The sequence below is a fragment of the Saccopteryx bilineata genome, chromosome 2 (assembly GCF_036850765.1).
Source record: "Saccopteryx bilineata isolate mSacBil1 chromosome 2, mSacBil1_pri_phased_curated, whole genome shotgun sequence".
NCBI classification, from domain to species: domain Eukaryota; kingdom Metazoa; phylum Chordata; class Mammalia; order Chiroptera; family Emballonuridae; genus Saccopteryx; species Saccopteryx bilineata.
Genome location: NC_089491.1, coordinates 29,138,183 through 29,162,743, shown reverse-complemented (window position 1 = coordinate 29,162,743; position 24,561 = coordinate 29,138,183). Strand labels below are relative to the sequence as shown.

Genomic DNA, 24,561 nt, shown 5'->3' with positions numbered 1-24,561 from the left:
ATTCACCTGTCTCATCATAGGTTACGTCTATGTAATCTCAGGTGCAGGCAGCACAGCACTTCTTACAGCAGGTGAAGGCATCTCTGTTATCAGTCTCACCTCTCCGCCCACACTTCTCCCCCCGCACCTCCCCCCAGGCTTGCCACACTGTCCTTCTATTGTGGTTGAATAAACAAGAGCACTGAAGGCTGCCTTTGTAGCTTCCTCAATACCAAATGAAAAAAATGAAGTTTTTACTAAATAGGCTTCGCTACAGAGGATTTCCAGAGATCTCCACCACTTCATAATCATTGAGCAGAACAAGTTTATCTAAAAAACTTAAACTTAATCTCAGTTACTTTCTTAAATGAATCCCGAAAGTGCGAAACACCCTTTTTAAAATTTCCAAGTAGTCCGCTCAGCTCTCTTTTGTGACCAACAGGACCTTCAGCCTTTTCTAAAATTCCTGCATTGGAGCCAAACTGCTTTTAACAGTACGTAGTACTACGCATGTGCGAGAATAAATATGTGAAGACCAACAGAACCGTCACAGCTTTATTTCGTGACTCATTACAACATAGAAATGCCTTTAATACTTCATATAAAGTTATAGACAATACAAATTTTTTTCTTTTTTTCCTTTTAATGAAAATGATTTAACTTAGAAATCTATTGTGAAACTTTTGTCTAGTTCTGCAAATTCTCAGATATTCCAGTGCAAAAATAGATCCCATTACAGACAACATAAAGTGCTTGGAATGAAGGGCCAATGATAAAGAAAAATGCACAAGAACATAGCTTCATCCTACGGTGTAAGAAGGGAGAAGAGACTACTTCATCCCTACGTAAATATAAAGATTCTATAAAAGGGATGCAACAATTTTAAAGAGAATTAGAGTGATATTACTATAGTACTATATTATTACTAGTAAATATGAACAAGGGTACAAATTAATACCTCAATATCAAAGTGGTTCAATATTATATGACACATGGCTCTTTGGAAAAACATTTTCCTGATCTATACAACCACAAGAAGAAAACAGACAAATCCCTTTAGTCAATAGTTACTATACAGTGAACGAATGATGTGCAACATTTAATAGACACAATGCATTGCTTTCAGTACAGATATTGAAATACAGTAGTTTGAGGTTTGGTTGTTTTTTTAACAATGAACTGTGCTAGGCATTTAGGTATAGAGGGTTTTGTTATTGTTTTCTTCTGTATTTTTCATATTCACAGTTGTTAATAAGGTTTCCAAGATGTCCACAACAAGCAAAAGCAGAAATCTTTGAACACTTGAGAATGTCTGAAACTCAGATAGTTATATTTCCACAGGGAATATATAGAAATTTGACTTGATTGAGTGTAGAGTTGATTAAAGTTTCTACTCTAGGTTCACTAATTAGGAAAATATGAAAGATTACTACTTGGATCTCCTAAGAGGTAACAGTATTAATGAAGTTGTGTAACTGTAGATTGTTCTGAAGAAGAGATCCTTTCAAATCGATATTGAAACATTGTACTTTTTCAAAATAGTTCACAGTGCCTTTTGATGTTTTTTTTTGTTTGTTTTAAATATGGCCTTGAAGTTAGAGTAATTAAAGTAAGGAGCTGCTGCACGGATTTAATACAGTAGAAAATTCAAACATGATTCTAATGAAATAGGGAAAAGAAGTTTGATTTTGAAAAATATTAAACAGGAGAAACTAAGTCATTCTATAAATTTTGTATCATTAGAGAGCATAAAATACAATGATCTCATTATAAAGATCTCTACTTTTTGGAAATACTATGCCTTAATTACTTGTTTATCATTTTAGAAAATAATATTGGTATTCATTTCTAAAAGTCATTTTTCTTTACCAACTAGTTCCGTGATAACATTTTGCAAATTTAAAAAGAAAAATTATAGATTAATTTCAAATAGATCTGAAATCTTACATCTTTAGAGTTACTAAATTTTAGAAAAAAGTAATGATGGCAAGAGATCACTTGAACTTCATCAGAGTCGTTCCCTTATATTTTTGTTGTCTCAAGAGGGATGACATTAAGCATTAGCAAAGTAATAGTTCTTTAAAGTTTACTGACTAAAAACAGTAAGACTGGGTTAGGAAAATCTAAAATATACTTCATGAAGGGATAATGGCTATTTTTTTTTTTCATGATAGATTAGTGGTTGAAGAGATGAAAAATTTGAGATTGTAAGAATGCACTAAGATCTTCAAAGCCAATTATTTGAAGGTATTATATGCCAAAAGCTTGTTCAGCAACTTTTAAAACTGGCTACCTTCTCTGTAAAAATAGTCCTGGTTTAAGCCTTGGGACCCTTATAACATTAAATGCTCTTGGCTTTTGCATTGTTGCTATTTTGCAAAAAGTGGGCTGCCCAGTTTTCTTTCATTTGGCTCCCACAACCACAACAGAACCACCTACGTTTGTAAACCAGTTAGCTGCATAACATGGCACAGGATCTCTGAGACTTCATTTCTGCCTACCCCATCCATCCCTCCGTACTCACTCAGCTATAACACAGACTCAAAAATTACTTGATTAATGAACTGAGATTAAGAGCATTTTGAATGATCTTCAAGAAACTTAAATAGGATGTCATGAGATCTTGACCATCACATGCTTTCTAGTCACAAGGCACTGGTCAGACGATCTATCTTCTGCATACTTACATGAGAAAAGAAAAAGAAGAAAAAGCTTGCCAGGCAATATGGCCATACTCCTCTACACCACAAGCTTCCACAAGGAGGCCCTTCTAAGGTTCAGAAGTCACTGATAGAACTTAAAATTCCAAATAACATGGAAAGTACAAAGACTTTTGTCAAAATACAACTCCCATCTTTTCGTCTAGAATTGAATTTAAAAAGCCAGAAATAATACTATGCTTGTGTCAGACCAGACCTTGAGATGCAGTGTACCGTGTTGGCCGACAGGACGAGGGGACACAGGCCTGCCCACGTGTGAGCGTGTGTCTCTTGGAGCCTGCGCCTTGGCCTCGGCGGCGGGCAGCCCCCACCACGTGGCTGCCGGGTCTCTGCTTCTGGCCGGGCCCTAAGTAACATTGAAAGAGTCCCAGAAAGATGACCCTGGCGGCCCACGACTGAGTGAGGGACAATGTAACAGTGACACCACGTTTCACTTGTCCGGCGCCACCCACAATTCGCATGTTACCACCACCGGAGCAGCTCACCGACGAGGGGATCGAAACAGGACTCTCTCCCTCACATATGGCACCGTTTTGTCACCTGATAGTTGATGATGTAGAACAGCCTTCACAAAAGTGTGCCCGATACACCGTGGTCCTTCGGGCTTTTCTGAGCACAACTTGGCACTAGTAACTCCCATGCACTCATTGCCACCAATGGAGGTGTCGCCAGGAAACCAGTCTCCTGGCGTGGCACAGCTTAACGAGTGAGGATGTCTACGCATGCCTTTGATTTCCGTAAATAATCACTGGCCATGATTACTTGGTGAATTATTGTCGCAACCCCAGTGAGAATACAAAGGGACAAAAAAACAGAGTATGATTTCAAACCCCTAGGTCCACTGGGTTCCGCACTCAAGTTTCACAGAGGCATAAGGTTAATAAATGAAATTCAAGTTTTTCTTTTTCTTTTCACTCAAGAGCCATACAAGACATCGGCTACAAAGGCACTGACTGCCCCTGTAATGGAATTCCGTTTTCATTGCATTGAATTGCATTGCATTGAATAGTAGCAGTACAGTATCCAGTTTACTTCTTCCCACAGGAACGTCCCGCTCTTCCCTCTGGACGCTGCGTGCGGGGCACAGGGAGGACAAGTGCCTCCTTCCTTTCCGCCACCCTGGATGAGCAGGATTCTTCACACGTAACTCTCTTTCACTTTCTCATCCTGCAGGAAAGAGGTGAGGACGGCAACATCCACGACCGTCTGGTGTTTGTGTAACGACAGGTCCTTTAAGTGGTCATCATCACTTTGGTCCTTGGCAAAGTTCACAAATACCTGTCAAGAGAAAGACGGACCCTTTACAAATACAACCTCGACGGGCTCTCTCCTTACTTAAGTCGCATTTTTCCCGATGTGGACGTTAGGTCGGGGAGGAGAATCCAAGATTGCATAAATACATTAACTAGAAAACTGAGTAAGAGGGGAATACTTGAAAAAGCTTTATCCACTTAAAATTAGAAACCTTCTATAGTGACCCCCAAATCACCGGCTGCTCAATCATCTATCTACTCTGGCTTATATATGCTTGATTAAAGGGAAGAAGGATGAAAACTAACAGTTACTGAATACCTACTAAGTGCCAACATCTGGGTGCTGTTATTTCCAAGGGATAAGGCATCTGGCAAAATGTCCGGCCCATTGCCAGTATTCAATAAATGGTAGTTATTAAAATATTACAACCTATTCTCATAACTATATGGAGAGTATTATCTCCATTTACAGATTCAGAGAGGTTTCATGAAAAGCACAGCTACTAGTCCAAGATGGGGAATTCAAGCTCAGATCCCGTACACCGCCCTGGGGCCCATCCTGGGGTGAGAGAGGGGGCGGGACTCCTCACCCTAAAAAACCAATCTCCTTTTGCTATTCAGCGCTTACTTGGTCAAGCGTGGTCTGAGACACGGAGTAGTCTTCTATGTGGAGCCGCTTCTTGCTCTGGGAGAGGATGCTGAATATGCGGGCCAGGGAGGAGAGGGACGACGGCAGCTGGTACTGCAGCATGTTCCGGTGCTTCTCCTTCAGGACGCTGCCCGGGAAGGCAAGGCCGAAGAACTCCTGCACCGGCTTCAGGTCAGGGTTCGACCCTGCTATTCGGACGACTATTGTGTAACCATCTCCAAACCTGAAAGCGGAACCACCAAGTCCAAATGGAAGATCCACAGGAAACTCCTCCAAAGAATAAAAAAAAAAGGGAGGGGGGGGAAGTCCCTGGCCTGGCCGACCCAGAACTAGGACTCGGAGAGAAGGGACTAGGTATCACTCCCTGAACACCTGTTCTGTGCGAGAGGTGCCACACTGAGGACCTTAGACACACGATCGAGCTCGTGTACTCCTCACCTGGACCTCTGAAGCCTGACAGCTGTCACAGAGGAACTGAAGCCTGGACACTTAGTCACTTGCCCATGGTACAGAGCTCCTAAGTGGTGGGGCCTGGGGGTGGGCCCATCTGTGTCTGGCTCTAAACTCTATGCCCTAATCATACAGACATGAATCAATTTTTCCATTTCATCTATACAAAAAAACTGGAGGGTAAATATTCCTCAGGAAACTGGCACTCAGACAGGTAAAGCACCTTGCCCAAGGGCACAAACCAGTGGAAAGGTAAAGACAAGAATTTCAATGCAGCTCTGTTTCACTTCATAGCCTTCATTCCACTCTACCATTTTGTTCAGTTTATTTCCCTTGATTTTAGAGCCACCATTTACACACTCAGAAAAAAAATAAGTAAATAAATACAAGCTTTCTCAGTAGGCGTTATGCCAAAGAAATGATCTTTGTTACCTGTTTTTCAGATGTTGGACGCTGCCAAGACACCTGAACTTGCCGTTGACCATGATTGCCATCCTCGTGCAGAGAGCTTCGCATTCTTCCATACTGTGGGAAAACAGAAGGAGGGCTTAGCTTTAGAGGGATTAGAACGTTGTCACAACATCTGGCATTTTAAAGAAACATTCCCAGCTTTCCAAGGCATAACTGCATTCTGTTACAAACACATGAAGATGCAGGGGCAGCGCTGTTCGCTGCAGTGCTGTTTCCAATGGTGAAAAAAGAAAAACTGGAAACAATCTAAATGCCTACAAGTAGAACAGTTACATAAATTAGGGATATATTCTAATGAACTACTATCCAGCCACAGAAGCAAAGACTGCCTTGGAATGATGTTCACGATATACTGTTAAATGAAAAAGAGCCTCATTACACTAAGCATGCATTTTTGTTTATTAATCACACACACTTATGTATATAGAGCTGCATAAGAAAACAGCAAAGATACATTATTGCCCAATGACAGAAACGGATACCTACAAAGTGATGCCATTCAGATAAACTGTAATTGTTTTTCTCTTTGCCTCTCTGTATTCTCTCATGTTTACACAATGATCATTTATATCAACTGGAAATTTTAAAAGGCACACAAGGTAGAGGCCAAACCGTGTCTTCACTACAGACCTGTGAGATGTAAGCACTACTGATCTCCCCTCCTTGACCACGCTCAGGGCACAATTCCACAGGAAGCGCCGGGCTTTGGGATCCATGCCTGTGGTCGGCTCGTCCTGTAATTGGAACAAAATAACTCCTATTACTTGCTGAAAAAAACATCAAAGACAGATTTGATTTTAGGTGCAGAAGCATCTCTGAAATAACCTAAGTTTTAACTTAACCAGTTCTATTTATTTGTTGATGGACCAAAGAACCAGACCTTACACACAAGAACCAGTTCACAGGTAAGCAGGAAACTCAACCAAAATTTTTATGAAATGAAATTTCTCCAAATAAACATTAATGAAAGGGGGAAAATATTTAGTTTCAATCATCTTTTCATGACTGATAATTATATACTAAAAAAAATCTTTTTGTCTGAAATCACTGTTGAAATCCGTATAAGGTTATAGCCAAATTCTTCCTCTCCTTTTTTCCTTCTGGCTCGCTCCAGCCTCGCCTGTTTTGCTGTACTTGCTCGTCTTAGAGCAGGCGTCCCCAAACTACGGCCTGTGGGCCGCAAGCGGCCCCCTGTAGCCATTTATCCGGCCCCCTGTAGCCATTTATCCGGCCGCACTTCCAGCAGGGGCACCTCTTTCATTGGTGGTCAGTGAGAGGAGCACTGTATGTGGCGGCCCTCCAACGGTCTGAGGGACAGTGAACTGGCCCCCTGTGTAAAAAGTTTGGGGACCCCTGTCTTAAAGAAACAAACTCCAGATCCAAGCACCTGGTAGCACTAAGCCCCCACCCAAGGATTCTCCCTGCAATGACATCAGCGCTTGTCTCCACAGAAGAGAAAGAAAGGGTCAAGGCCACAGGCCCCTCTAATCCTCCATTTCCCATCCACCTGCACCAAGGAACTACAGCCCAGGTGCTACTTAGGGGATCTTGAAGCTGTGTCCACAACTCATCATGTTCAGGGGATGAACACATAAATGGTAAAAAAAAGAATGTTCCAGAAAAAAAATCACACAACCAGCTTCAGCCATACTTGTCAGGGTTCCCATGCCCAAGAAATAAGGTCCCTGTGGCATCTCTGTTTTTGGAGAACTGGAGGGCATGGCTGAGTGGCCCTCAGGGGGTGTGTCAAGGGGAGGGACAGGAAGCTCCCCTCGGTTCTCCGAGGCTGCTCTGCTGGTCCTGGTCAGGGGTGGGGAGCTTGTCCCTGGCAGACACGCCACATCCCCGGGCACACAGGAACTGAGAAAAGCGATGCTTCCCATTCGGGCCAGAACAGTCTTCCACGTACAGTCACACTCACCAGGAAGACCACAGGCGGCCCTCCGATCAGGGCCATGGCTGTCGAAAGCTTGCGCTTGTTGCCCCCACTGTAGTTGCCGGCGTATTTTTCTCCGTACTTCACGAGGCCCAGCTTCCGGATTGCCCACTCACCAACCTACAGCAAGAAAAGCCTCCTGGATGCTGGTCTGGTTTGGTAACTTTCTCGTGCTTTCTTGTATGTGCATGTGAAAATCCTTTCACTGAGGGAGACCAGATTCTGTAATCTGTAATCTTGGTCTGCCAAGTGCCACAGAGCCAAAAGCAGGAAGGATGGCCCTGGCTCTCTGCCCTGCAGCACGCGCCTGTCCACAGCTCCCCACCCCACCACCCCACGAGTTCCCACCCACCAAGTGGGGCAAAGAGCCGGCATTTCACGCTGCTGCGTCCACGAGCAATAACAGCCCAAAGCCGATGGTCATGGGGAAGGTCAAAGCCATAAGGCATAGGGTGAGGATGCCAAATGAGGCAGGCTAGCGTGCCAGTGCCACGGTACCTTGCCAACTTCTTTCTCGGGGACTCCTCTCAAGAGGGCAAAGAACTCCAGGTGTTCTCTCCCAGTCATCAGCTCCGTGATGGCATCGAACTGAGGACAGTAGCCCATGTTCTGATGTACTTCGTGGATGTCTGATAAGATGCTGCAAAGAGAAACAGCACTGGTCAGGTCAGGGCATTGGAGATACTCTGACCAGACAGTCTTGCCTAATGTCCCTATAAAGTGTGCTTGTATGTGATAACTATACCAGTGAGTAGAAAGGAACGGCCTTTCTGCCCCCAGAGGCCAGCCCCTCCTGGCAGTCGGGGTCCCTGCACGGGGCTGCCCCTACACCTCAACCTGGAGGCTCAGTCCCGTTTTAGAATTCCTGAGTCATCCCAAACACAGCACCATTTTTACCGGTAATCTTGGTCATACAGTTCTGGGGCTGTGACACTAACTTCCATCCTGGACTGGACTCTATGGTCCAGTCACACGTACCAAGTGCCTTGTTGCTCTGAAGCCCCCTTCACAGCCATTCTGACCTGGAGGCGGCCCAGCACCCCTGGGTGTGACCTCCCTGTGCACTCTGCTGCCCGTGCACGGACTCGACCGTAGCGTGTTCCAACCCCCTTGGTCCTGCTAACTATCCAACCAAGGCACCTTCCTGCTTTTTAAGGCTTTTTTGTTCATTTGTTTTGTTTTGTTTTGATCACAGACCCTCTGAGAAATCTGGAGACAGGAAAAAAATATATACCTATAGATACAATTTTCCATGTACTGGTGGGATGGCTGTTAGGCACCATAAAGCCAATCTCAGGGTCAGAATCCCTGATGTGGGAGAAGCTCAGTGTCCACATCCAATCTGACGACTGCACTTCAGCCACCCCTGGACAGCCCTGAGTTGCTGGCCTTTCAGCAGTATTCACTCCTCTAATTAGGACTCCCAGAGTCACCTCTCCCAAGAGTGACAGAGGCGCCCATGGACACTGCCCAGCTCTCCCCACGACTGCACCCAGGCAAGCTCTTGCCACCAGTCCCGGTGATAAACCTTCGTCGGGGCCACTGCCCGCCTTACTGTTAGATGCCCCGGGGGCCTGGGGAAGCAGGTGGGCTGCCATAGGCCTGCTATTCTAGAATTCTGTTCTCTGACGCTTCCTTCACACTTCTACGGAAGAAGTGCTCAGAGACAGAGGAGGAGATCCAGAAGTGCATGAAGGTCCTTATTCTTTTTCATTTCCTTTGCTAGTAGCCCCCGTCCATTGTTTTCAAACCCTGAGTCATCGCCCCCACACACTTGTGAAATCAATGTACTGGGTCACAACCAGTCCTCTGAATGACAGGATACAGTAGAATAAAAGACATCTGAGTGCACAACAAGGAATCAGAGTAGCTATTGTTTTACGAAACTGTATTATATGCTTATGTATCTGGATTTACTGTGTTTAGATGTAAAATGCATTTGCTAGTATGGGTCAGTAAAGTTCAAAAGCCAGGGCCTGGGACCATTTCCATATAAAAAGCCTAGAGAGCCCCACATATTTAGAGCACTCAGGGTAACATTGCCTGCAGGTCTCTAAGTGCAGCTATAACCCTGATGATCAGATTGCTTAGTGGCCTGTGCAGTCACAGAGGGTGGCCTCACAGACTGATACAACCTTTAGAGAGGGCAGTTTGGAGGGCACACCCTTTCCCCTTGCAGGAACTTTCCCCAAAGAACTATCACAGATGAGAATAAGGACACACTTACATAGTGAACAGAAACTAATAAATGTCCAACAATAAGAAATTCATTAAATAAACTATAGGTACAGGACATAGAGGAGTTAAATGCAGAATATAAATCTTGACATCTTCGACCATGTGACCCTTTGGGAGATAGTCATAATATACTCATTAACAATGAAAACTAGCGTTAAAACTCCAGATACCACATGATTCAATTTCATAAGACCTTTGTGTGTGTATATAAAACAGGTCTGGGATGACAGGAGTGCTCTAAAACTGGACTGTGGTGATAGTCGCAAAACTCTGTAAATTTACGGAAAATCACGAATTGTACTCTTAAAACCAGTGGGTTGTATCCTATGTAAATCATACCTGCATAAAAGCTGTTAGAAAACAGAATGAGACTGAAGATAGTGGTCTCTCAATAGTGGGATTATGGATGATCCTGATGTTCTTCTTGACACCTTACTGTATTTCACCATTATTATAAACTCTATACAGTACTGTTGTGCTCATAATATACAGACATGTTTAAATAAGTGATAAAAGTCTTGGTAGCAAAACACAGGGCGTTCTTGTCTCACCTGTTTTTGTTAAGGAAAGCATCCCCTCTGGTGACAGTGGTATCTCCAGTTAACATCTTGAAAGTCGATGACTTCCCAGCCCCATTCACACCCAGGAGCCCAAAGCACTAAAAAAAATTATGTTGTACAAGCAAATTATGAAAAAATCTGCATATAGATGACCATGATGAGACAGTCACCTCGGCTTAGTTTTTTTATATAACATGATCCCAAAACATCCTTCTCAAATATCAATGAAGAGTCAAATATTTTCTTGGCCTTAAGGAATCACATGGCATTTATACAGATATTTTATAATGGGACCATTTTAAGTGTGGGTGTTATTTATTTTTAATTGAAGTTATTAAGGTGACATTGGCTAACATAATTATCCAGGTTCCAGGTGCCCAATGCTACAACACACCTCCATACACTGTGTTGTGTGTGAACATGCCCCCAAGCCACATCTTCGTCCATCACAACTTATGCCCCCAGTACCTTCCTCCTCCTCCCCAGTTCCCAGCAATCACCAAACCAGCCTGGCTTTTTCCTTTGGCTGTTTTGCCCTATCCCCCCACCTCCCTCACCCAGCCCCCGGCTCCTCCCTTTTGCTGTCAGCCTGCTCTCTGTGGAGGAATTTGTCTCTATTTTGCTTGACATTTTGTAATATTATCTGAGTCCTTCAGTTGAGGCCAAAGGTAACGAGTGAAAAACAGTAATGAAAGCCAACTGGTCAGATTTCACTATCTACTGTGGCTAAAGGGCACAGAAGAACACAAACATAAGTGAGAAAAGAGGAAATGTAATTTTAAGACTATCTGAATTTCATCACCACCTAGAACAGATCACAGAAGCACACGCTGGGAATGCATGCGTTCCTTACACCACCTGAGATCATCTCAAATCATCCTCTTTTCACAGTCCCCTCTCTGTGACTGATCGCAAATAGAGAAGCCTTTAAAAGCCACTTTTACCCCTTATAAACACTGATGGGGTAGAGCAGTCTGAATTAATGGGGACAAATACAATGTAGGTAAAGTGCCCTTACCTCGCCAGGAGGAATCCCAACACAAATCCTGTCCACAGCAGGCTTCCTCTTCCTTCTGTAAATCTGCAACAAACAAAATGCACAATTCATGCATGAGCCACAGGGATTCCTGGCCATCCAGGCAGCATGGAAGAGGGAGCGAGAGCCCACACACAGCATGAAATGAGACTCAACGATAAGACTAAGTCACGTATTAGATGTGCCAGGAGCCTTGATCTGTCTCTGGGGCAACCAGCTTCTGAATGACTCTCAAGCTCCAAATACAAGTGAATTTCTTTTTTGTTTTTTAATCTAACGTCAACCTTTTACAAAACATATTAATCATCACTGTCTATATAATTTCTCATTTACTTAATATATAAAGATAGAGATTTTTAAAAATTAAATTCTACATGGTAAAAATGTGTAATCAGAACATTGTAAAAAAACTGTACATATTTCCAAAAAGTGAACGGTTGGGCTTCAGGTACCTAGAGAGGACTGGAGCAGACCGTCCTCCTGAGCAATGGAGATAGATCGGCTTTCTGGACTATGAAACGCCAATCTCCCTACTTGCTTCGACTAGGCAAACAATATTAATATGTCTTATTAATAAATACATAAATCTAAGTGTGATAAACAAAGACACTCAAGAATGAGAATTCACATTACAAAGTATTCTCAGTAGGAGTTCTTTAATTAAGAAGTCCCCATGCGTATTTTAAGTAAAATTAAATCGACAGAAGCTGGGTATGGAGGCACATTTAGAGAAGCATTCTCCTTTTACTAACTGGTCAAAATGCTAGTTTCCAACATATAAAGCTGAAAATAATTCAAGACAAGTTGCGAGAGCCTGTATTCATCACCTCACCTTAGTCAATTCCTTGATTTCCAAGATGTCATTCTGTCCTCCACCATCAAGAATTCTCTGTCTTTCCCGCCTAACATCTTCATCTTCATCATTCAGTGGAAGAAGTTTTTCATTTATGGGTCTTTGGGGGAGGGGGGGAGGAATTTAAGAAACATCAACCTTTCAAACTGTTTCTCAAGAGAAAGATCATTTCTGAAACAGTCCTGTAAAACCCTACTCCCCACAGTGTCCAGGATTGGCAGTGCTGGGGCCCGCAGACGTCCACGTTAGGAACCCAGTGTGATTACCCGCTTTGTGTTCAGTGCAATCCAAACGACACTGACAAGCATTTCCACGTGCTCCTCCTCTGTGACCCTCAAACAGGTACTCTGTGAGGTCTGAGAAAAAGCTCACCTGGGCCTGATGAAGAATCTGTACTGGATCAGAACAGTGATGAGGAAGAACACCACGCCTTCCACGGCCATGGCGAAGAGGTTCCGTCCCACCAAGTCCCAAGAGAGTGGCGAGACGAAGCGATTCTCCCCTGGGGGACACAGTGCAGAGAGCCAGTCAGAACAGAAGCACCCGAGACTCAAACTCTTCCTGGAAACACCCGTGGTTATCACCCGCACAAGGAGAAAAAGTGTCGGGGAATGACCACTGTCCAAGTCTGATCAGCGGTAAGGATTTGGGGAAACATACTGTGATTCGGTATCAATCAGAATCTCAAACAACGTGTATTAGATCTGTAACATCGTCTAAGATAGTGGTCCCCTACCTTTTTTGGGCCACGGACTAGTTTAATGTCAGAAAATATTTTCACAGACCGGCCTTTAGGGTGGGACAGATAAATGTATCACGTGACCGAGACAAGCATCAACAGTGAGTCTTAGACGGATGTAACAGAGGGAATATGGTCATTTTTTAAAAATAAAACATCGTTCAGACTTAAATGTAAATAAAACAGAAATAATGTAAGTTATTTATTCTTTCTCAGTGGATTGGTACCAAATGGGCCACGGACCGGTACAGGTCCGCGGCCCGGGGGTTGGGGACCACTGATCTAAGACATATAATGTCTCCTTTTTAACGAGATGCCAAAATCCTTTGTAAAAAGGCAGCAGTCCAGGGTAATTTTCAGTGTCGGTATTTTTTTAAACAAATTATAAATTCCACTAACAAAGATTAGAGAGCACTTTAAAAAGATGCCCCTCTCAGTAGCATGTAACGTGACTCAATCAAATCACCTGGTTTTATGTAAATATTCCTTTAAATTCCTTATACAGCTCCTTTGTATTTCCAAATTTAAAAAAAAAAAAACAAGTCTCTGTCCTATGTCCCTTAAATCACAAGGTCAATCTAAATTCTATGAGCCAATGTTATCCAACGTGGCCACAGAGAAATATTTCTAAAGATTATAAAGGTAGGAAGAGCTGCAGTAAATCATGTTTTTATAGACCATGTAAAAGATAACGAATGGCCCCATCTGCAGACCCAGGATTTTCCTAATGAGCCAGATCTGCATCTTTCCTTCTGATGCTCTGGTCTGTATCTAATGCTCAACACTGTGGTTTGACTTCTGCCACGACTCTGACAAGGCCCACCAGCAGCATTAGGCACTGGATGCAAGCTGCAAGTAGTATGATCCTCAGCTCCAACACTGCCCTCTCTCTTTTCTTTTCTTTCTTTTTTTTTTTTTTTTTTTTTTTTTTTTTTTTGTATTTTTCTGAAGCTGGAAACGGAGAGAGACAATGAGACAGACTCCCGCATGCGCCCGACCGGGATCCACCTGGCACGCCCACCATGGTGATGCTCTGCCCCGACCAGAGACACTCTAGCGCCTGGGGCAGAGGCCAAGGAGCCATCCCCAGCGCCCGGGCCATCTTTGCTCCAATGGAGCCTTGGCTGCGGGAGGGGAAGAGAGAGACAGAGAGGAAGGAGGGGGGGTGGAGAAGCAAATGGGCGCTTCTCCTATGTGCCCTGGCCAGGAATCGAACCCGGGTCCCCCACACGCCAGGCCGACGCTCTACCGCTGAGCCAACCAGCCAGGGCCGTCTCTCTTTCCTCAGTGCTGTCACAGGCACCAATGGGTCACAAGACCCATGCCACAGCCAGCTAAGCTGTCATCAGCCCTAACAGTGGGGGGAAGTCCTGGGCCCAGTCACCAGCCTCTTCCCCAAACAAAGGCCCAAGCACCAGGGCCCAGGTAAACCGCCCCTTCTGAGCAGTGCTGTCACTCACCAAACCGTTCCAGGGCGTCAGCCATGGCCTGGTTTTTCACCATGTCAATGAGCCCCCGGCCCAGGCAAAAATGTGGGAAGATCAAGAACACAGACTTCAAGATATCATTGATGTGTTTCAGCTCCTAAGAAAAAATAAGACAGAGGGAGACTGAATGCCATTCATGGTTTAAGAGAAAAAATGTATCATAGTCTGAGGTATAGGAGTGCAGAAAAAAATTTGATTCCCCGAGGTCAAGCTGAACCTTTAAATTCAGATATCAATAAAGAGCAGCAGCCATCACTAATGATACAGAACATAATAAAAAAAAATTCTGCTCTTTAGAAAATTTGGAATAAGGCTATGAGTATGGAGAAATATGAGTATAGAAACATGGTTATGTTTAATCAGAATCAAATCCATCAAAATACCTGCTTAGCATTTTAAAAGCAAATTGCTTGTATCTAGGTCAATATTTCAGTTTCAGGATTTTGTGGAAATGTAAATAATTCTTGACTACATCAAGCCAGCAGCGGCCAAACATCCAACCATCGAGTAAGTTGCTATATGCCGGGCGTGCCGTGCGAGGGCGCAGGTGAGGCAGAGGCTCGTAAGAAAGCGTCTGTACCCCGAGGAAGAGCGGCACGGACACAGGAAAGGACGGCACAATGGCATATGTGTCGTATGGAGGCCTGGGCCGCGGTCTCTGGGAGCACAGGGCAAAGAGACAGCGCCTCCCAAAGGGCAGGAAAGGAAAGTGTCACCTCCAAACTCAATCTAGCACCCCCGGTGACACAGGAGGGGCACGTTAAGCCAGGCCCACGGGAGCACGGCGGGTTTGAGGCCCAATCTAGCCTGTTGGGAAAGGGTATGCTGGGAACTGGCCAGGAAAGGACTGTCCGCCCCTGGAAGGCCTTGGGTGCCGAGTTAAGGTGCTTGGACAAAGGCAATGACAGCACAGATGGGCAGGACCCTCGTTTAAGAGATCTGTAACAGAACGAACTGACGAGGTGAACGGTTGAATGTGGGAAGTAAACAAAAGCAAAGCACATAAAATGACTCCAAGGTTGCCAGCCTGGGCGAACGGGCGGACGGCAATGCCATCCAGTGTGACGGGGAAGGCGAGAGGAATGTTAGGGTCTAAGTGGGGAGATAATTAGGACACATCGAGTCCAAGGTGTCTGCCAATTATCGAAACGGAGCTGGGCACTAGGCAAGTGAGAATGTGAGACTAGCGTTCAAGGGGAGTCGGGGCAAAAGGCACAGGATTGAGGGAGAACTACAGAAGACACCGGGACCATGGTAAAAGCCTCTGGGATGAACGGTGCCGCCCAGACGCAGCCTCTGAGGTGGACAGCAAAGAGGGCAGGTGGAAAAAGTACTGGGAAAGCGACATTGAAACAGACAGGCATAGAATAAGGATTCGGCCAAGGAAACGGAAACGTATGATCGGAGCAACAGAAGAAAAAGGATGAGAGAGAGACCACACGAGTCCGAGGGAGAGAGAATCTGAGAGAGGACGGGGCGGTGGGTGGGGCGGTGCCACAGACAAGAGAAGAGAAGGGAGGTCAGGACGGAACACCGTCCTCCGGGCCCCGGGGACACGCGTCCCCGCAGGAGCTGCTTCCGCACGGGACTCACGTGGTCGGTGAAGAGCTCCAGCACGAACGTGGCCACGCTGCCGTTGATGCCGATGAAGAGATTCACGCTGGTGAGGACCACGTAGGCTGTGCTGGGGATCTTGAACACGAAAGAGGCTGGGTACATGAGAGGTGTGATCGACCACCTGGCGAGGCACAAAGACAAACGTCCACTGGGTGTCCTCTGCCCTCCCTCTGACGCGGGGGACCGCACACTCCGCCAGCCGACAGCAGCCCCCCAGAGGTGCCTTACCCGTAGAGCAGCAGGAGCAGGGCGAGCACGGGCAGGTTGGTGGAGGACACATAGGACTTCTGCTGGAAGCAGATGAAGATGATGATGACCAGCGTGGCGGGGACCACGTAGTTGCACTAAAAGCGAAACAGGGAAAATAAAGTTCGCCCCTGCGTCAAAGACACGACCCATCACAAGTCTTCTCCGTCATCAGACAAGAAAGGGCAGGCAAACATATGGGAGAATAACTTTGAATTAATGAAGCCACAGGAGCCATCAATCAATACCCTGGACACTACACTTGGACAAGCATTTTACCCTTGGCTGATTTTAGAAACTGAACGCCCTTTCTGTCTTTCCAACAGCAGTGATGCCACAGCGTCACGCTCAGTAAACCTACTGAACGATGGAGTCCCCGTTTCAATCTCACAGGCAGCAGATAAGCTTCTGTGATTCTTCCCGAAGATGACTATGCCCGTGTCATCATGAATGCTGTATTATCGCCTGCCCGAGTTCAATCCCACACGTAATCTATTTATGAGCTAAGTGCTGATAACAGGAATGTCAGAAACAGTTTCTTCTCACCGAGAATAATTTCAAAGTCTGTTGTGACAGCGTATCAAGAATTAAAATGCACAAACAGGGAGCATTTGAGATCTCACTCCCTAGCATATGCCGCCGAAGGTGTAGCGCAAGTAAACTCTTGTAAAAATCCTTTTAAAAAATCATTTTTTCAAATGCACAAAGAAAGCCTGACCACGAGACAACTGTAAGAATTCCCAGCCGGCAGAACAAAGCACAGGCAGGGATGTGCCGGTGGGTTTGTCAGCTTCAGGCCTCAGGGCTCTGCTTCAGTCTCGTCCTACTCAAACGTGTTTGGCGACAACTTTAGATGAAGACGCGATGATAGCAAATGTCAGAGGCTCTGCAGCATTAGATGCAGTCCGTGCAGACAGAATTTCTCTCTGGTGTGAAAGCAGCTCTGTTCTTAACACCACGTTTGGCAACATGAGTGTATACGACTGCCTCTGTCTTTCCCCTCCTTTCCCGTTCATCTTTCTAGACCGGTGAGTCCACTTTCAAGAGAGCCGGGGGCTCTCTCGTCCAAGCCTTAGCCCCGGCGGAGATGTGCACAGCAGCAGCAGGCGCACATTCGTTCTTACCATATCCCAGACGAAATTGGAGAGCCAGTAGATGACGGGCTTCACGCCGCTGATGAACTGCAAGTGCTTGGCTTTGCTGACCCGCTCCTGGATCAGGAACACGACAAAGCTGGCTGGGACGAAGGACATGGCAAAGATAACACAGATGGACACGAGGACATCTACTGATGTGGTCATCCTAAAAAAAACAAAACAGCAGTGAGGGTGTGAGGGGCCACTGGTGCAACTGCATGTCAATCAGGAGGAGACGGACACACACAGACACACACACACACACACACACACGTGTGCATGCACACAGACAGCTAAAGCAGAGCCCAGGGAAATAGAATCTGTTCACCAAATATATTTCTTTTAAGGGTTAAAGTTTATGATTTTCAAGCAAAAGAGAATAAAACAAAACAAAACAAAAAAACCCAAACCTGACTATTCAAATGTAAAACTGATTCCACTGAGCAAGCTTAAAAAGAGCCCAGTGTCATAAAGAAACTAGCAATGGAGGTCTGAAAGTGGCCAAATGGCGTTCTGGGTTCCACTGTTCTTGACCCTGCAAGAGCAGTGATTTGTAAATTTTTACACACAAAGGACTAGAGGAGCTTGAAAACGAAATGTTAGTGTGAAGCCATTCAAGTAAGTTCATTTCTGGCTGTAAATAAATTTCAAAACACCAGCATGGGGCAAATCAATCTAACATACGGCATCTAATGCATCTTATCAGATGCCTATAAGAAATACAGTCTTATAAACCCAATAAACGAGGTTTAATATAAACTATACATGCAAATTTCACATAAGCTTGGTATAAAGTCCTCGGTAACATATATTGATATTTTACACAAGTTAAGCAGTAACTGTGCCAGGCCACATATATAGGAAAGGGACCCAAGTGTGTTGAATATTAACTATGTACCAAGTGCTAGACTTGGCAATTTACATGAATTGCCTCATGCAACACCATACAGCTGGAAAAGTTTGGAAACCAGATCAAACCCAGATCTTCATGATTCCAAAGGCTCTATACATTGGCCTAGTTCATATTGGCTTTAACTTGGCATACACACACACACACACACACACACACACAAATTTAGGAATTAAAAATACAAGCAGGTAAAAGCATGTTTCACCAAGTTTAAAACCAGTGGTGTCAAAACAAAGAAACTGATTTTTTTTATTAAACACTGTATAGATAGAGAATAAAAATACTTCTAGGGTTTTATTAAAAATTAAAGTAAATTCACTAAATGTAATGGTTTTTACATATATGAGTCATTTATCTTCTGCATCTTAATCCCTGCCAGCCAATTCCTAAATTGATCATTTCTGTCCAGAGCCTGGGGCAACCCGGACATACGATAATGTGTCTGTTTCCTCAGCTGTGATTCTACAACCAGCTTCATGGTTCCTTCCCCTACTCCACGATCACCCCAACCCTCTCCCCTGTTCCCCCTGTTCCGTCCAGACACAGCGACACTTACAGAGCCACCTCGGAGAGCTGCTGCTTGGTGAGATTCAGGGGGTGGTTGAAAGCAGTAATCCCATACTGGCTGGGATTCACTCCCTTCTGCAGGTTGGCCCGCAGAATGGCATTGTTGATGACATTCAAGAAAGAGCTGATGGCATGCCACCCCTTGTTATTGAACCACACCTGAAATAAAACACACCAGGTCCAAGGTCATACCCCCAACCCTGCTTCTGGCGGTGGGAGCACACACAGAAAACACACGTGTAAACCTCAGACGCTGCAGTTACGCGCCAAGACAGAATATTACGGTCAGAGGACAAGGCAAAATAAGAACAGTAACCAGGGCGCACTGAGCACAGACAGCGTGGCCAGGCACGGCACTGACTGCCTTGCACCTTTAACTCATTTCATCCTCACCACAGCTCTGAGAGAGCCACAATCACAGTCTCCATTTCGGACACACGGGCACTGACGCTTAGGTAGCTTAAGTAATTTGGTGAAGGTCACAGTGATTCACGTGGTGTGTCTGGTGGCAGAGCCGTCTCTTAATCGTTGCATGCCCTCACTGGTAAAATGGCTAGACTGCTCTTTTCTGTCACAACTACCCCATCAGTGCTATCGTGAGCTGAGGAGTGCTTCAGGGACCAGAAGCAGCTCCTGGGACAAAGGGCTTTACCTTGACGTCGTTCTTTGTGTCCAGGCCTGCCATGAACCTTCCCAAGCTGCTGAGGAATTGCCCTGCCGGACTGTCCTGTGAACAACAGAACCCTGCCTCAGCGGAGATGGTTTCCAACAGCATCACGACCTTGTGAAGGGCTCCACTGCTACCTGGGTCATTAAGATGCAACGTGAAGCCACTGAGAAACCACTACCAGATATCTAAAGAGCCCAGGCTGCCATGAGCCACAAGTCTTGACGGAATCAGGGGGAAGCCCTGTGACTCATTGGTGTCCCTAGACACCAATGCCTCTTTGTAACTGGGTCGTGAGGATTCTTCAGAATGTTCCCCTGGTGCCTGACCAGGGATCATGCAGTGGATAGAGCATCGACATGGGACACTGAGATCCCAGGTTTGAAATCCCAAGGTCAGCCCTGGCTGGTTGGCTCAGTGGTAGAGCACTGATTGGCCCAGTATGTGGATGTCGTGGGTTTGATTCCTGGTCAGGGGACACAGGAGAAGCACCCATCTGCTTCTCTACCTCTCCCCCTTCTCTCTCTCTCACTTTCTCTCCCCCACTCCCACAGCCATGGCTCAATTGGAGTGAGTTGGCCCCAGGCACCGAGGATGGCACCATGGCCTCTGCCTCAGGCACTAAAAAGTACTTAGTTGCTGAGCAACGAAGCAATGCCCCAAATGGGCAGAGCATCACCCACTAGTGGGCTTGCCGGGTGGATCCCAGTCAGGGCACATATGGGAGTTTGTCTCTCTGCCTTCCTCCTCTTACTGAATAAAAAAAAAAAAAGAAAGAAAAGAAATCTCGAGGTCACTGGCTTGAGCACAGGTTCGCTAGTTTGAGCACAGATTCACTGGCTTGAACACAGGATCATCATGATCCCAAGGTCACTGGCTTGAGTCTAGAGTCACTAGGTTAAGCAAGGGATCATCAGCCCGGCACATGTGAGAAGCAATCGATGAATAATTAAAGTGACGCAACTATAAATTGATGCTTCTATCCCCCTCCCTCCCTCCCTCCCTCTCTCTCAAAAAAAAATATTCCCCTCGCATCATCCTAAGACCCACGGCTGCACCTGACATGCAGTTGGGTCAGACCTACGAGGTCTGTGCCTGAAAAGCAGAGATACAGGCCCTCGGGATATCACAGCAGTCTGTGATCCCAGAGTCCATATCACTGACCCCCTCAATTCTTACTTTAAAATGGGAAACTTTAGATTGAGATAAATAGAGGGAATGTTTATTGGGGTCCTCAAGCCTGACGAACACTTAAAGAAAATTATTCATTTCCTTTTGAAGCAGTAATTGTTTTAGTAAAGTATGTTTGATGCTAAGGTTCTTTACCTACCGGCCGATTTCACACACTTAAGTTATTGGGAGAGACTTTTAATCTCTAGATTTGTTTTTGGTCTATGCTTTCAGATATTACATGGTCCCTGAAGCGCAACTCGGTCTTGGCTGGCACCAGACACAAGTGCCAGCGATGACTTTGTACGCGAAGGTCTCAGACCACAAGGTGTTAGGTGATCAGATGAAATGCTCCCACATACCAGCAACGCGGGGCCCATTTCTGACATGTCTCAGGATAGACACGGTACCTTAGCCAGATTCAAATGTTTCTTTATATGCTTGATGGCATCGTTAACGTCTTCACTTGGAGGAAGTAAGTCAGAACTTCTGGCCCCCAGGGAAAAGCCGCCGTACCTAAAAGAACAGCCCGACATTAAATCCGGGTGGCGTAGTGCCCAGTGTCCCTCAGCCGCAGGCACCCCATGCGTGTGTCCACGCTCTCTGGGAATGAACTGCTTGTTCCAAGCAGGACTGAGGTTAAACTGAGAGAAAGTTCCAACTTGACTTTCCCCAATAGATTCCAGCAAGCTCTTTCTTGACCCTGATGGTTCCTGCTCAAGTAGGAAGGATCTGGGCCTTACTTTAAACAGAAGGAATGGTCATTCATCTCTAAGAAACTCCTCTCGCCCTGGTGGCTCAGGCCTGAACTTGGGGCACAAGGCAAGCAGATGGGAAGTCAGGACAAGTCGTGAGGGACACAGACCAGAGGCTCAGGAAGGTTGATGGCAGGCAGGCCTTGGCTCGTTCCTAGCATGAGGATGAGGACAGGGGCCCCAGTCGGCTCTGCTCTGAGTTCGGCAGGTCCGGCCCCAGGAAAAAGGCGAAGAGGAAACCGGGAAAGGCATGCCAACCAGCCAAGCAGTGAGGCGGCCACAGAAGGCATCCCATCTTTCATAAGAATTTAATTAGCTTCAAGGATTCTTCCTTCCTTTCTTCTCTGGTCCTACCTTTGCCTTCAAAACCCAGAGGGATAAATGGGCTGAAATACAGTGAAAAGATATGGTCTTGATGCCTCTTATTTCATCCCAGAGGACCCCGGAGTCCGATTCAGAGGCAAAGTGTAGCTAGCATGTGTGTTCCCCTCATGTTGTCCTTCCTGCTAAGTCGCCAGAGACCCATGAGACACACACGAGTCTCCCCGAGGAAACCAGTATGCCGAATTTTCAGATGCCTCAGACTGTGGCAGCTGGGCCCTGAGCAGAAACAATTTGGCAATACAATCCCAAAACTAGGGACCCAAGACACCTGCGTCAAAACTGTTGTCCTGAACTACGGGAGTCGAGGGAGAGAGAGTCAAGGGCAGCACAGGAGGGGGCCACTTACCTAAACTCATTCACCCAGATCTTGTTCTTCAAGCTGTTGAAGACAAACCAAAAGTCAGTTCAAAGAAACATCCATCCTATTCCTGACGATACAAAAGCAGTGAATATCTACCTGAGGGTGCAACAAAGGGACAGAAATAATCCTGCAGCCAGGCTGGGGGTGTAGGGCTGTGCCAACAGAAAGCCCTCGTCGGCATGTCACGTCTTGTCCCCTTCATAAAATCTTAACGTATATGAAAATCATGCCTTGGATGAAGCCACTTCATAAACCAACTTATAGACAAAGATGTGATCAAACTAGAAACTCTTTTAATTCAAAGTAACACGTCAGTTGTGGTTGACAGAGGAAGAGGTTATGCCTCTTCCTTGGAAACTCTCACCAACTGTCACTCAAGCACACCCTTGTCGTTCAGAGTCACTGAGAACTCCTGAGAAGCCCAACTAGGCAGAGCAATGGGTAGGAAACCAGACAAACATTTCCTAAGCACCAGCTGAGTAGTCAACATTACGAGAGCGATGCCCTGGAAGCAACATGGCTCTTCCAAGGCCCCGTTTGCTAAGGCCATCATGCATTCCATCCATGAGATGTATATTATATATCATTTAATCCTCACAAGAAACTCATCAGAGCGACGTTACTTTCACACTGTACACAGTCTAAGGCTTTAAAAGGATAACCACTTACCCGTGGCCAAACAGCCAGTAAGTGGCACAATTCGATTTTGAATCCAGATTTATTTCCATTCTGGAACTAGGCAGACTCTATCTTGAAACTGACAACTGAATGTTCATAGTATTTCTCACTTGTCTGCTTTGAAAGAACATCCTAGACTTCCAAGATAACACCAGGCCAAAATATGATGTTTCCCCCACTACTTGGTCTACTACTTATAGATTTAAAATTCCTTTGATCAATAATGATAAAGCAAGGACCAAGTTTCATAAATAATAACCTTTTGGCTATGATCTGCACATAGGTCTTCACCAGATAATCCGAAATGTTCCTTCCCGTCAGGTTCTGAAGGATGTCCTCCGTTTTCTGTTTTCTCTGTTATCGTACAAAAACCAAGGACAGGTGTTTGTATGCACCAGAATTGAGACAGAAAGCAAATCAAGGGTGACCCTGACACATGTCCCTCAAATATGTACCACAGCGTGACCAGAGCCTGTCCACAAGGCCCAGGTGCCTCCACACCAACCTCCAAAGCCTGGTTCATTCTGCCCTTGGCTCTGGTCATATACTTCTGCCAAGTCAAGACATTCCCCGGGAAATTATTCTGGACAGCTCTACAGCAGACTATAAAATAGGGTTCTTCAGAGTCACAGAGTAGATTTAGGGAGCAGCATTACTGACTATGCCTAGCGGATGCTTTTGTTCAGTGTGTTATACTGATGAATGGATGAGCTGTTATTTTAAAGAGCAGTAACCAGAACTCCTTACAGTTTTGCACACCCACTTCACGTCGCTTGTCCTCACGCTGCAGCCTGGATGCTGGTACAGCAGCAGAGAGCAAGCCTCACCCTAACTCTGCTCCCAAGAAAAGTGGCTCAGAACTGCATCTCAGACTCTTAAGAGAACGTCAGAGTCAGTAAGACCTGCAGAACTGCTATAGGCTGGCCTCGCTAATTCAGAGGAAAGCAAATAGGCCCAGCGACTCAGAGTAGCCTGTCCCAAGTCACCAGTTAACTGCGACAGGGCCTGGGATAAAGCTGGGCCTGTCACAGTCTGCCTGGGACACCGCCACTCTGGAGAGGCCACAGTGTGTCTTCCATAGCACACTGACCCACAGTGCTGTGTTCTGGTGTCACTCAAACAAACAACTCAGGCTGACTTTTCAAAATAAAGAAATAGGCTAAGCTCCCTCAGGTACAGAAAAAATGTGGTTCAAGGCCCCTCCCCCCCAAACACACATGTTCTTCCCTATGACAAGAATTAAGATGAAGGCTGAAAGAGACCACCTGATATGTCATCCATTCCATCTCCCCTAGCCCACCCTGCACCCCTGTCTGCTCCGTCACACCTTGTGTGGGACTCACCTGTGGAGGAGGCAGCCCCCCGGCCCCCAGGGGACACACGGGCAGCATCTTCTTGATTTTGTCACTGCTACACTCGCATGCGGGGGAGGGGTTCTCCATCGTCCAATTCCCATTCTGGAAGAGGTCCGTGATGCTCTGGGGAACTGGGGCCGTGGTCCACTCCTCCTCCCCCACTGAGCAGGGCACCTCTCTGCAAAGGAAAGAGAGCAAGGGTGGGGTCACCCGAGAGGGTCTGGCCCTGCCTGTTGGCTCAGGAGCGAGGGACCCACCAATAACAACTGCAGACATGCACCTGCCCCTCACTGTTTGATTATTTGATCTTTCCGTAGATGTGCAAGCTGCAAACTCACCGCACA

General features: G+C 45.8%; 1 protein-coding gene across 1 annotated transcript in view; it reads right to left on the bottom strand.

Moving 5' to 3' along the window:
* Nucleotides 1-521: 521 nt before the first annotated feature.
* The window catches only part of ABCA1 (ATP binding cassette subfamily A member 1), a 131,407-nt gene continuing 107,367 nt past the window's right edge, over nucleotides 522-24,561 (bottom strand). Inside the window, exons 31-50 of the mRNA XM_066256609.1 lie at nucleotides 24,206-24,395; nucleotides 23,122-23,216; nucleotides 22,170-22,202; nucleotides 21,095-21,200; nucleotides 19,500-19,574; nucleotides 18,837-19,006; nucleotides 17,359-17,536; nucleotides 16,217-16,332; nucleotides 15,965-16,109; nucleotides 14,345-14,468; nucleotides 12,518-12,647; nucleotides 12,125-12,245; nucleotides 11,275-11,337; nucleotides 10,248-10,354; nucleotides 7,957-8,098; nucleotides 7,444-7,578; nucleotides 6,153-6,256; nucleotides 5,484-5,576; nucleotides 4,581-4,824; nucleotides 522-3,977 (exon numbers count right to left, since the gene is read on the bottom strand). Coding sequence (XP_066112706.1) covers nucleotides 3,837-3,977; nucleotides 4,581-4,824; nucleotides 5,484-5,576; nucleotides 6,153-6,256; nucleotides 7,444-7,578; nucleotides 7,957-8,098; nucleotides 10,248-10,354; nucleotides 11,275-11,337; nucleotides 12,125-12,245; nucleotides 12,518-12,647; nucleotides 14,345-14,468; nucleotides 15,965-16,109; nucleotides 16,217-16,332; nucleotides 17,359-17,536; nucleotides 18,837-19,006; nucleotides 19,500-19,574; nucleotides 21,095-21,200; nucleotides 22,170-22,202; nucleotides 23,122-23,216; nucleotides 24,206-24,395 — 2,512 coding nt within the window. The 3' untranslated portion in view covers nucleotides 522-3,836. The remainder of the gene's footprint in view (nucleotides 3,978-4,580; nucleotides 4,825-5,483; nucleotides 5,577-6,152; nucleotides 6,257-7,443; nucleotides 7,579-7,956; nucleotides 8,099-10,247; nucleotides 10,355-11,274; nucleotides 11,338-12,124; nucleotides 12,246-12,517; nucleotides 12,648-14,344; nucleotides 14,469-15,964; nucleotides 16,110-16,216; nucleotides 16,333-17,358; nucleotides 17,537-18,836; nucleotides 19,007-19,499; nucleotides 19,575-21,094; nucleotides 21,201-22,169; nucleotides 22,203-23,121; nucleotides 23,217-24,205; nucleotides 24,396-24,561) is intronic.